Raw genomic sequence first — 14,579 nt, 5'->3', positions numbered from 1 at the left:
TTAATGATAAAAATAAGTTTTTAATTTTACAAAATTATTTAACTGATAGCCAAGAAGTGTTAATAAAATATGGGTTGAAAATTAGATATGAAACCATAATTGACAGACATTTATTTTCGTCATGATCGTCGACTAGTAGTCAATAATCACAAATTTTCTGACAGTAAATAAAGATGGGATTCCTACTTAAATTAGATCCACCTCTAATCCATAATAAATAAGGTATGAGTTGATGAAATAGTATTTCACATTATAATATGTACACATAACTCAACTCTGCTAAAAAATCTACATCGAATAAAGCTAAATTTGGATTAGTTTTCCATAGTCAGAGTACCTACTAACAAGTAAATCACAAATTTGTGATTCATATAGATGAACTTGTTTTTTTTTTCTTTTTTTTTTTTCCTTTCAAAATAGCTTGTGATTTGCATTGTATACTAATTAATCTTAGAGAATAGTATTTGGTGGCAAAGAGGGCCACAATTGAATATATCCCAAGTCTAATTCTGATTCTAATTGATCGGGTTCTGGTGGCCTTGTCACAAGATCTAAATCAAATACATCATTTGATGGGTCCATTATTATTTCTTGTTGATGAGCCTTGTTGTTTGACCCTTTTGTTGTTGCTTCACCTACCACTGTTCCAAGCACATTCTCAAATTCATGGGACCACATCATCATCATCATGGCTTCATCATCATCTTGATGAACAAGATTTGGTGGTGATGTTTGGCATTGGGGAGGAGGAGGAGATGCCTCATTTGATGATAGGAATGATTCAATATTATCTAACATCTTCCAAAAATCACAATCTTCTTTTGTCTCCAAATTATTGTTGTTTGGCTTATCAACCTCTTCCAATGTAACATCAACATCATAGGGTCCAACACAGTTCAATAATGTTGGAGACACCAATTGTTGTTGATCTTCATCATGCTTCTTGTTTTCAAGAGAAGAAGATAATGATGTTGATGATGATGAATTTGATGACCCTTTTGTCTCTTCAGTAATACCAACTACTTCTTGTAATAACTTTCCACCTGAATCTTGATCATCATCATCAATTTGGGAAATATGGTCATTCGTTTCATTGCAAGGATTGTTGTTGTTAGTTTTTGGTGTTTCATTTGAGAAAAATGATTCAGACGAAGATGAAGAGGGTGAAGTCACTGATGATTCAATCTTAGATCCATCATTTGCATTATCTGCCCTTGAATCTGAAGATTTTGCAGCAGTTAATCTCTTCTTCAAGTGGGTGTTCCACACATTTTTTATCTCGTTGTCTGTTCGACCAGGCAAACGGGATGCAATCTTGGACCATCTGAACAAAACAGGATACATATATAATCATAGCAAGTCTTAAAAATCAACATTACACAACCAACATTTAAGATAAAGCAAAGAACATTAAAAACTCAAAAATATGAATCTTCTAATTTCTACTAAAAAACACATCCAAAATAAAAATCCAATAAAAATTCATTTTTTAATAGGTTTCATATTATATTTGTCTGACAATTTATTAGGTTTAATTACTCTTTTAATCTCTATAGTTTCACCAAATTTTCAATTAAATTCTTATAATTTTTTTTAATTAGGTCCTTATACTACTTTTAATTTTATAATTAGGTCATTTTCATATCAAAACCGTTAAAATTAACAGAATATTTCTTCTAAAATACATAAGTCAAAAGATCTAATTAGGTTTTTAATTATGAATGCTTTCAATTTGCAAAAAAACATTCAGTTAACTCTAATATTTTTTGCATCAGAAATGACCTAATTATAAAATTAAAAACAGTGTAAAAATCCAATTCAATTGAAAAAAAAGTAAAAAAATCTAATTAAAAAATTAATAAAACTATAAAAACTAATAAAATAATTAAATTAATTTATTATAGTATTAGCTAAAATTATCTGCTATAGTTAATTAGCTAGCATTACTCGTATAATCACTTGCATTCTGTGATGTCCCTAAAATTAAGAAAATAAACCAAAATACAATGCAAAGTGAGAGTATATATTGACTAGGTATCGACTACCATTTGAATATATTCAAATATGATATGATAACAAACTTAGATACATGTTACATTTATACCAAAAATTAATCATTATGTAATGCTTATAAAAATGTTTGATTATATTTCACTAAAAAAATTTGATTGTCCTATTATAGTGAATTTGGTTATACATTTATTTAAGATTTGATTATTTTTAATAATTGATTAAACTGTTAGAAAAATACAAAATACTATGTATAAATATACATAAATATATAATAATTAATTTTTGTTTGAAATAATACATTTTCTTATGAGTTATATATATAATTCAAAGGTAATATTATATAAATAGAAATATTTTTGAAAAAAATAATTCCATTATATAGTTACATATATATTCTTTTTTGAAATAAAAAGTTAGACACAACAAGGTGGAACATCAACGTCTCAACAGAAAAGTATTAAACAGATAAAATAAACTAATTTTTAATTATCTTCGACAAAAACTATCGACAACCCAAAAGATCAAATATCACTCCACTTTTTGTTACATATATATTATATTAAGAATTAATGTTCTTTAATGGATAAGCAAATATTTTTGAAATCACGTTTCTAAACGTGTTTGCTAATGTGCCGTACCAACAAAAAAATTGCTATGAGAAATCAAGTAGCAGGTGGCTGGTTTTGTTTTTTCTTTTGGTTTTAGTTACGACAAATTAAAACTCGCCACTTTTCTAATAGCATTAAATTTGAGTTTTAGGAAATAGAGATAAATACTGCTTTGATACTAAATATAAACCATAATAAATAATAAAAAAAGATTTAAGACGATTTTAATTTTGACTTCAAATTTTAGTGATAAAAAATACTTATCCCATAAATAATTGTAAAAGGTTAATTTTTATTAGAAAAGACAACAACAGTCTCCTAAATATTGGAATGACAAAAATAAGTAAAATATGTTGAATTAAATAAGTTTTTAATTTCTATAAATTGTATGCATGTCTTTTGGTTTTTCTTCTTATAAATTTAATCTATTATTTTATTTTAAATCCATAAAATTTTGTTAAATAATAATGTGACTAGTTAAATCTTAACATAGTAAAATATATATTATGTCAGTATATTATCTATCATATTAGTATTTAGTAAATTAATTAAGAAGAAAATTAAAATTTACAATTTAAATTATTGTAGTAAAAAAAAAGAGAGAATATTTTACGAATAAAATATTTATTTAAAACTGAAAATTGGAAACACAAGAAGAAGAACACTACTCACTTGTTCCCCATGGCTTTATGAAGCTTTATTATGGTTTCCTCTTCCTCTGCTGTAAAATTGCCTCTCTTAACATCTGGCCTCAAATAATTGATCCATCTCAAACGGCAACTTTTCCCACATCGCATCAGCCCTTAATAACATGCAAGTACTAAGTGTGAGCAACTACTATTTTTTTTAACAATTTACAGAGTTTGAAATTAAATACATTATTGTTCAAATTTAATTTGTGGCAGACTGGTATGGAAGGCATGGAGATTGCATGTTCCTTTATATCTAAAGATACATAGAAAATTGTTTTTAAAACATCTATATCATTCATTCTTTTGCATGTTGACACCAAGTATTTTATTATTGCAAGTGTAATCCCCTCTTTAAGATTTCTTTATTAAGTGTCCCCATTACACACTCACTTTAATGTTTAAAGATTGTCAGTATAAACAAAAATTGATTAATAAACTCAAATTATAAACCTCTAAGCAAATATGGGAAAAATATACCATTTGAGTTATAACTTGTTAGCAACGAATAATATTATTATACCTCTTATTAATCAAATGAATTTATAAATTTTAAAGAGATAAAAAACATAAAAACATTCATTTTATATAAAATTAGGATACTAAGAAGATATATAATATTAATTATGGTAAAAAATGAAAACTGCTACCTGGCTAGTTTCTAGGGGAGAACATCACAAGAAATTAATAATCAATAGATATCCAAAATATTAAACCTCATCTTTGAAACGGATGTAGCAATTGAAATTAAAGATTTTCTGCTAATACAATAAAGGCATTCCCATATAAGGACAAGTATTTTATGGTAATTAGAATTTTGATTTAATTTTTAAAATCATTTAATATTATAATTTTAAATAAATAAGTCAATTCTATAAAATATCTACTAAATAGAACAATTTTACAATGTGAATTTTGTTATAATTTTCATATTTCATTTAATTTATTCTTTCAATTTAGATAAAATCTCTATTTTCTCAGCCACACTAATAACTAATAAGGCCACACATGGTTGGTGCGGTTTAAACTTAAAAAAAAAAAAAAAAAAAAAGAAGGTAAACAAGGGGAATACAGGTGTCATAGATTCATAGTTATAGGTAGAAAGAGGGTCCCACAGTCAGGATTTGCGACAATGTTTGAGGGAAGGTAGAAACTAGAAAGAAACAGCCACCGATTTCTGCCAAACTCTGCTTTGTTTTTACTCTATACATTTTTTATTTTAGTTGTAATTATATAAATGTAAAAGAATTAATTTCTAATTAGCTATCATATGAAAGGACATAGCAAATATTTATGAAAATTTTGATTGTCACATTATAGGAAAATTAATTATTTTATTATAACAAATTTAATTATTATACCGTAAGAATTTTAATTATTATAATAGTTTTATTTTATTAAAAATATGTAAAGTAAAACATATAAATATATCTAAATTTGCAATAGCAGAGTCGATGGCTAATGTTTTGTATTCATAGGATATTTTGTTTTTTATTTATCAGTCAATTCTTTAATTAACTAATAGATCAGAGGAAAGAAAATATGATAATCCACAACAGAAGTAAGGTACCGAAAAATTGTCAATGAAATTAAACATAGGAAACAGAATTTCAGGGTGAAACAATAATGCAAATGCAGAAACTTAAATGCGTGTGACTTTCAACATCAAAGCTGAGGATTCCAAACCGAAAAAGGAAAATTCCAATGACCTAAAACTGATGGAGGCTGATCGAAAATATTAGAGTTTTCATAGTTCTAAACATTAAGTACAAAAGAGAGAAAGAAAAAGACTGAATATGGAAAATAAGAGTAGCAAAAACTAGAGCACAGTGACTGCGTGCGTACGTGTGCGCGTAAGCACATACCTGCTTGTTTCGGAAGGGCACGCCAGTTTTCATGGCCATGTTTCTGAATGAAAGCTATAAGCTTAAGATCCTCAGCAGGGCTCCAAGGTCCCTTCTTCACTTGAGACTTATCACAGCATGGTGCTCTTCCTTTCCCCATTTTTGTTCTCAAGATATATCTCTCTTATCACACCTCCACCAACACTCTTATATATTTATATGAATATATATGATATGTTTTATGGATTAGTTCAAATTTAATGTGCCTCACTCATATATTGGTATACCTATATATATATATATACCATGATACTAAGATGAGGGAGAAGGCTATTTATATAGGCAATGGACCAACAAGAGTCATGCCACAAATTAGTATGCTGAGATTGAGTGATACAATGATACAAATTAAATGCAAATATAATAATAAATAGAATAATATCTAGGATTATTACTATTATCTCTACCATGCATATATTGTAAAATAAGTTTCCATTTCTAAAATTCTAATGAAAACTTCTTCATCTAATATAACTTACCTTAAAAGGTGTCCGCCACATTAGATTTGTTATTATTTGAGTTTAATTTTAATATATTAATAATATAAAATTTTATACATAATTATTTAGTTATTTTTTTTAAATAATTATTTATGTAATAAATATAAAAAATAATTATTTTTAATAATATAATTATATAATTAAATGTTAGTATAATTTTTTTATTATAATAATATATTAAAATTAAATTATATTAATATTTTTTTTTTGGAGGTATTTTACAATACGCACGGTACAAGTGGGACTGTTACGTTACTGTATACATGCTGTTTCTGAAACGTGATGTCAGTTTCCATTCTTTGTGATGTCAACATACTCTCAATTATAATTTGGTTGATCTTTCAATTATGAAATACAGACACATCTTTGAGTTATTGTATTTTTGTATTAGATATATTTTACACACAATATTTATTTTACATTCGTTTGATATATGTATTTTGTCTATTTAATTGTGTTTTTATAAAAAATAAAAAATATTTTTTCAGATATATGTAAATACCATATAAGGTATTAACGTGTTTATTTATTTTTAATTTGTATTCTTAAAATAAATTTAAGAATAATATGTATTATTATTTATTAAAATAAAAATTATTTTAAATATTTTATATAATTAATTTTTTTTAAAATAGTTAAAATAATAATTTTTTTAATAACAATAAAATATTAAAATATTATTATAATTTATATAAAAAAAACTTTATATTTTCCAATTGTATTTCTGTATGTTATAAAAAAAAAACTGAAATTTATGTGTCTGCATATTTTATATTTATATCAATATTCATATTTTATAGCCTTTCAAGAATTTTATTTCTTTTTTTATATTAGTTTTGTGTAAATTTAATTAGTTACTAATTAGTTACAATATTTAAATATAAAATTTATAGGAAACTTCATATATATAGGATAACTATGCTTTTTAAAATTACTTATTTATTTATTTACTTTTAGTTTTAAATATTATAGTATTTATATTTGATAAAATAAAATAAAATAATTTTTAATAAGTATAAATTGTAATAATAATAGTGTTTGCTCTGGTTACTTTTAGAACTTATAAAAATTTTAATAAATATAAATATAATAACAAATTTAAATATTTATTAGCATATAAGGTCATATTAAATTTTTTAAAAAGCATATGCTAATTTGAAATTATTTATATAAATGTTTAAAAAAAATAATCCTAGTTAACTTTTAATAACTAAAAATAAAATCACATAATTTTTTATTTATCTAAATAAAAAATAAAAAACACAAATACATCTCTCTAATAAACTTTAACAGACCCATCCGAAGAGTGAAGATTTACAATATCTATTCATTATTATTAGGGAAAGTATGAGGAGCCAATAGAATATTTATACAATGTGTACAATGGAAGTTTAGAGAGTATTAGAGATATAATTATTAGTGTTATTTTTTTTCATCAGTTGAAACTTTTGGAATGAGTAGTATCATGCATGATATTAGAGCGCTAAATCCGAAAGGTCAAGAGTTCGAGTCTTGGTGAACCCCAAAATTAGTTTATATTTTTGAGAAGATGTTTATTATCACTAGTACTCGGATGGTTATTCTAGATAGTATGGGAGATGTTCATTTTGTAACTCAATAGCCCATTATACACATTGTATAAATAGTCTATTATCTCCCTAGCGGGATCCTTATTATTAATGTCCAAGCAATAATATCCATGACTTTTTTTTCTTCTCCTCAAAATAGGCTTATATTATATTTTAATTGTGATGGTCAGATAAGCATTAATTACGCGTATATAGTATTTATTTATGGGCAATTTTATGTTCTTACGTTTATTTACTGACTAAAACTCTAAAGTGATTAATGAAATTGGTATCGTACTTTAAAATAATATTTGAAAATTAAATTGTATCAAATGTATTTTTGAGATTGATAAACATGATTTATATTAGTTATGGACTCGCTTTCTGTTAACAATTTGTTGTCGTGACTCAATGATATAAACCTTTGGTAATATATAAGACTGTGTTTGATATAGAGTACTGAGATTAGAGACCAAAATTCAGTACTATAGTTGGTGGTTAGAGAATGTAACTAAAATTTTAGTTTTGTAACATATAATTTTAATTTCTTCGGTACTAATATTTTTGAAAACAGAGAATAAAATTTTAATAATACTTTTTTTTTAAAAAATACCTGACGTCGAGACGTCGTTTGGATCACTAATCTTGACGAGATTAACAAACCTATTATGGTGAAAATAGCCAAAAACTTACTTTGATTGGCTAAGTCAAGGATGCACCTCTTATTCTTAAAGAATCTAGAAGAAAATAATACACAACTTATTTAATATATAACTCAATCAACTCAACATGAACAAAAATGGTACATATGTATATTTATACTAGTAGGAGAGGGAGAACCTTCATGACTCGAGCGACGTGGGACTAACTCATAATACAATATAATAATATATGTTAAACTAGATTACTTTAATTAACGACACAAATGTAAAGATATATGCTCCTGCATCATTCTCCCTAGGTTGGAAAGAGCTCCTGCATTATCCTCCTTGGATTGAAAAAGGCTCATCTTGTATTGGCGAAAGATTCCATTGGTGAATGCATTTGGTCTTGAAAGATGTAAAAAGGCATAGCTCAGCTTGATTCTTTTGACCATCTACATGTTGTAACAGAATTAATACGATCTTCTTGCCATCTTTAATAAATGAGTATGTATTTTTGAAACCATCATGAATAGCTCGACGATCATATTGCCAAAGACGTCCTAATAATAATAATAATCTGTGAATGTAGAGAGCTAAATAACGATTGCATAATGGAATTTAGATTTATTTGATAGGCTTATTAACCGTGTTTGTTAGAGTATGGTGGTAATTAAAATTGAGTTTATTGATATATTTTTACTGATAATACTTCATATTAGAATATTTGCTAATTTTTGTTTAGTCTGTAGAGGAAAAGCTTTATCCTAGCGAAAAGAAGATGCTCAGCTCCGCACAGATTCATATGGGCTACTGAGGAGTAAGCAATGATCTTCTTAAAATCGATCTGTCTTGAAGTGGTCAAGGAAGTATATATTATAGCAATCGCTTCCGGAACCCTCCAAAAAGAAAGAGATTCTACTTGAGCTATTCTCGTTCTAACGATTCCTGTCCTTCCCGTAACACGCCTTCTTGCTTTCTCCTTTGAAGGCAATCCTCCCCCTCGGGTTTCTCCCGGTGCCATTTATTTGTCCGCTGAACTGGTATTAGTGATTGGTCTTTCCTGATGAATGGGTGTGAATATCTTTAGTGCTATAAATAATTTAATTATGCATTATTGCTAAATTAATTAATAGTGTAAGGCCCAAAATTTAAAAAAAAATTATTATGAACTAATTTTAAATTATTTATTCATTTACAGCTTTAATTTCAGAAATTATTTTATTAAAGATAATTAAAGTAAATTTGTATAAATTGACTTTTAAATAAATTAAAATTTTTAGCTAAATTTATAATTATTTAGTATTTTCTTATTTTTAATTTAAAGTTTTAAAAATTTGAAAATAATGAGGTTTTGACTATTTAAATTAGAATTTTTATCTAATATTATAATTATTAAACAATTTTTTATAGTTAAATTATAAAGTTTAGTAATTGTAAAAGAATAAAAATTTTATATGATTTAGTTTAAATAATTAAGATTTTAGAATTTAATACTTTAATTTTAATAAACAAAGAGAATTAATTATATTATCTCTAGTTTCACATTAGAATACTTGATTGAAAGCCAATTAATAAATTGATAATTAAATAATAATTTTAAGGTGATTTTAAGGGATTAAATTAGATTTCAAATTTATACAATATACCCTAAATTTGATTAAAATTACCCAAACCCCAATTTACCTAAAAATCTCTAATTTCACATTCGCCCCAAATTTAACCCTAACCTTAAAATCCCAAAACACACACAAACACCCTAACCCTAAACCCTCCAAGCCGCCACCCCTCATTCAGAAAAGAAAGAAAGAAAACGTAGAGGGAAAGAGAGAAACATGAAGAGAAGCAGAGGGGAAGAGGGAGGATGGCGCTGGTGGGCGTCACTACCGCCGCACGGTCGTGTCGCTATCAAAGGAGAGAGAGAAACGCGAACAAGAGCCACCAAAGGGAGAAGACGCTGCGTCTGGGAGTCATTGTCGCGTCTGTCGTCGTCTTCGTGGGGTCTATGTCATTGCTTCCGTCCTCGCCACAAAGCCAGTGTTCCCGTCGTCCATGGGTGAAGCCGAAGAGAGAGTTTGCGAAGAGAGGGAGACTGACGCAGGAGAAACGCGACGCGAGGAAGGAGGTGAAGCTGTTCGCATCGCCATCGCCGAGCCTCGTCACCGTTATCGCCGCGTGTGGTGTCACTGTCATTGACTAGCCCAGCCATTGCCGTCGCGTGCTCCGTTGCCACTGTTGGAAAGGCGTTACCGAGCCTCTGTCGCTAAAAAATGGCACTGCCGTCCCTGAGATCCACTGCCGTTGCCGTTATCGAGCTTCTGATCGTCATTGTCTCTTGAGATAGTTGTCGGAGCTGCCACGGGAATCACTGTTGGAGGAGGAGAAGACTGTGTCGCCGTGATTCTGGCCGCTGTGAGCAGTTCTATGGCCGCCGAAACCACCGCTAGGGCTTCCTCTACTTGGCTCAGTCGTTTCTTCTTAGTTTCAGTAAGCGTTTTCATTTTAAAATGCCCTTTAGTCACTGTTCTATTATTTTACGTTGAGGGTTTGCGGTGTTAATTGCTGTAAGATTGAGTTTCAGTTATTACATGTTGCGATTAGAGTTGCTGTGGTTATTGCGAATTTGGTTTGGAGCTGTGGTTATGGCTGCCGCTGTTGTGGACCGAGAGAAAATAGTGTATTATCGCGTTGTTGAGTCACGATCGAGGTAGGGGCACTTTCCTTAAACTTATTTTTATTCTCAAGAATTGTTATAAATTGATATTGATGCAAATACTAGATTTTTGGTGATTATGTAAGTCTTATAGATTGATTGAGTTATTTTGAAAGAATATGATTGTGTACTTAGTTGAATTCTTGACTGGTTGAGTTAACGTTGTAATGGTTAATGAAAGTTTGATTTGAAATCCGATTGGTATATTTATATTGAGAAATGAGTTGCGTTGGAAATCTGATTTATATACGTTTATATTAAGGAATGGTTTGGTTTTGAAACTGTTTGAGAAGGCTGATAATTCTAAATTATAAATTGATTTTGTTGAAGTTAGTTTCAGTTGTGATTAATGAGATTGATTGCTTGAGTTTTGGACTTTGTTGATTCCTTGAGTTGAGTTGGTATTGTTGTGATAATGGTTTATTGGAAGTGATTTGAATGATTGAGAGATGTTTGATTTGATTGTTAGGACCTTTGAAGGGTGGCAAAGTCCGAATTTTAGAGGAGATGCTGTTGAAATTTTATAAAATAGGAGATTTGGTTTGAAGAGTTATTTAGAAAAATTTGGATTCAAGGATTATATTATTTGATTTCGGTTTATTAAGAAAAGAAATGAATTATGTTTTGGAGTTTTATTCATTAAGAAAAGTATTATGTTTTGAGTTTGATTTATTAAGAAAATAATTATGTTGAATTTTATTGAGAAAAATATTATGTTTGGGTTTGACTTATTGAGAATAGAATGTATTATGTTTTGAGTTTTATGTAGTTAAAAAAGAATTATACTATTTTGAATTCAATTTACCAAGGAAATGTTTATGTTCCGAGTTTGAATTATTTAAGAAAGAAATTATGTTTTGAGCTCGATTCAATATGAGAAGAGTTATGTTTTGGGTTTGAAATAAAAGATTACCTTTTGAGGATATTTGGTAAATTTACAATATTTAAATTTGATTGGTCAAGAGAGATTGATGAGCGGATAATTTATACGCTTTTTGACATTATTTTTTAGTATGTTTTTAGTAGGATCTAGTTACTTTTAGGGATGTTTTCATTAGTTTTTATGTTAAATTCACATTTCTGGACTTTACTATGAGTTTGTGTGTTTTTCTGTGATTTCAGGTATTTTTTGGCTGAAATTGAGGGACTTGAGCAAAAATCAGATTCAGAGGTTGAAGAAGGACTGCTGATGCTGTTGGATTCTGACCTCCCTGCACTCAAAATGGATTTTATGGAGTTACAGAACTCAAAATGGCGCGCTTCCAATTGCGTTGAAAATTAGACATCCAGGGCTTTCTAGAAATGTATAATAGTCCATACTTTGGCCAAGTTTAGACGACGCAAACTGGCGTTCAACGCCAGCTCTCTGCCCAAATCTGGCGTCCAGCGCCAGAAAAGGATCCAAATGCAGAGTTGAACGCCCAAACTGGCACAAAAACTGGCGTTCAACTCCAAGAAGGACCTCTACACGTGCAACACTCAAGCTCAGCCCAAACACACACCAAGTGGGCCCCAGAAGTGGATTTATGCATCAATTACTTACTTCTGTAAACCCTAGTAGCTAGATTATTATAAATAGGACCTTTTACTATTGTATTAGGTATCTTTGATCAGTTGTATGCTATCTTAGGATCTTAGGATCTTAGGATCTTAGGATCTTTGGGTCTGACCATCTTTGGATGCCTGGTTCTTAGATCAGAGGGGCTGGCCATTCGGCCATGCCTGGACCTTTCACTTATGTAATTTTAACGGTAGAGTTTCTACACTCCATAGATTAAGGTGTGGAGCTCTGCTGTTCCTCAAAGATTAATGCAAAGTACTACTGTTTTCTATTTAATTCATCTTATTTCGCTTCTAAGATATTCATTCGCTCTTCACCCTGAATGTGATGAACGTGACAATCATCATCATTCCCCATGAACGTGTGCCTGACAACCACTTCCGTTCTACATTAGATTGAATGAGTATCTCTTAGATCTCCTAACCAGAATCTTCGTGGCGTAAGCTAGAATGATGGCGGCATTCAAGAGAATCCGGAAGGTCTAAACCTTGTCTGTGGTATTCCAAGTAGGATTCAATGATTGGATGACTGTGACGAGCTCCAAACTCGCGATTGCAGGGCGTTAGTGACAGACGCAAAAGGATAGTAAATCCTATTCCAGCATGATCGAGAACCGACAGATGAATAGCCATGCCGTGACAGGGTGCGTTGATCATTTTCACTGAGAGGATAAGATGAAGCCATTGACAAGGGTGATGCCTCCAGACGATTAGCCGTGCCGTGACAGGGAATTGGATCATTTTCCCGAGAGATGACCGAAAGTAGCCGTTGACAATGGTGATGTATCACATAAAGCCAGCCATGGAAAGGAGTAAGACTGATTGGATGAAGATAGCAGGAAAGCAGAGGTTCAGAGGAACGAAAAGCATCTCCATTCACTTATCTGAAATTCCTACCAATGATTTACATAAGTACCTCTATCCCTATTCTATTAATTATTATTCGAAAACACCATTATCAATTTATATCTGCCTGACTGAGATTTGCAAGGTGACCATAGCTTGCTTCATACCAACAATCTCCGTGGGATTCGACCCTTACTCACGTAAGGTATTACTTGGACGACCCAGTGCACTTGCTGGTTAGTTACACGGAGTTGTGAACCATGGTCTTGGCATCATGTTTTTGGCGCCATTTCTAGGGAAAGAAAGAGCAATGAATTTTACATAATTAAAGTGTAATCACGATTCCGCGTACCAAGTTTTTGGCGCCGTTGTCGGGGATTGTTCGAGTTTGGACAACTAACGGTTCATCCTGTTGCTCAGATTAGGTAATTTTCTTTTTTGTTTTCTTTTCAAAAAAAATTTTCAAAAATATTTCAAAATTTTCTCACCTGTTTTCGAAAAAAAATTTTAGATTCAAAAATTTTAAGAATGAATTCTAGTGTTTCATGAAGCATGTGAAGCCTGGCTGGCTGTAAAGCCATGTCTAAATTCTTTTGGACTGAGGCTTCCAACCATCAGCTGTTATACGACTGTAGGGTATGTCAGGCATGTCATGTCTGAATTACATGCTGAAGCTTGGCTGGCCATTGGCCATGTCTAGTGTTTTGGACCGGAGCTTTCATTGAAAGCTTGGCTGGCTAGTGAGCCATGTCTAATTCCTGGACTGAAGCTTTAGACTAACATGGCAAGATTCCTGGAATTCATATTAAAAATTTTGGAATCCTTATTTTTCTTTCTTTCTAAATAATTTTCAAAAAATATAAAATAAAAATCCAAAAAAATTAGAAAATCATAAAAATAAAAAAAAATATTTTGTGTTTCTTGTTTGAGTCTTGAGTCATATCATAAGTTTGGTGTCACTTGCATATGCATCTTGCATTTTTCGAAAATATCATGCATTCATAGTGTTCTTCATGATCTTCAAGTTGTTCTTGGTAAGTCTTCTTGTTTGATCTTGATGATTTCATGTTTTGTGTCTTTTCTTGTTTTACATGTGCATTTTTCGTTTCTTAGAGTCTAAACATGAAAGATTTCTAAGTTTGGTGTCTTACATGTTTTCTTTGCATCAAAATTTTTTAAAAAATATGTTCTTGATGTTCATCTTGACATTCAAAGTGTTCTTGGTGTTCATCTTGACATTCATATCATTCATGCATGTATTCATTGTTTTGATTCAAAATTTTCATGCATTGAGTCTTTTTGTTGTTTTTCTCTCTCATAAAAAAAAATCAAAAAAATATCTTTCCCTTTTTCTCTCTCATAAATTCGAAAATTAGATTTGACTTTTTCAAAAATTTTTAAAATCAAGTTGTTTTTATGAGTCAAATCAAATTTTCATTTTAAAAAAAAATCTTATCTTTTTCAAAATCTTTTTCAAAAATCAAATCTTTTTTCAATTTTCTTAGTTATTTTCGAAAATTATAAAAATATTTTTCAA

At 29.7% G+C, this 14,579-nt stretch overlaps 1 protein-coding gene across 1 annotated transcript; it reads right to left on the bottom strand.

Moving 5' to 3' along the window:
- Positions 1-207: 207 nt before the first annotated feature.
- Positions 208-5,542, bottom strand: LOC107611924 (uncharacterized). The gene is made up of 3 exons (XM_016313793.3): positions 5,176-5,542; positions 3,294-3,423; positions 208-1,324 (listed from the first exon to the last, which is right to left on the bottom strand). The coding sequence occupies exons 1-3, from the start codon at positions 5,312-5,314 to the stop codon at positions 451-453; spliced, it is 1,143 nt and encodes a 380-aa protein (XP_016169279.1). The 5' UTR covers positions 5,315-5,542; the 3' UTR covers positions 208-450.
- Positions 5,543-14,579: the final 9,037 nt, after the last annotated feature.

Source organism: Arachis ipaensis, chromosome B8, assembly GCF_059453495.1.
Source record: "Arachis ipaensis isolate K30076 ecotype BB chromosome B8, ASM5945349v1, whole genome shotgun sequence".
In the NCBI taxonomy this organism is placed as follows: Eukaryota; Viridiplantae; Streptophyta; class Magnoliopsida; order Fabales; family Fabaceae; genus Arachis; species Arachis ipaensis.
Note: the sequence above shows the minus strand (reverse complement) of the source record. Positions and strands in the feature narration are given on the sequence as shown.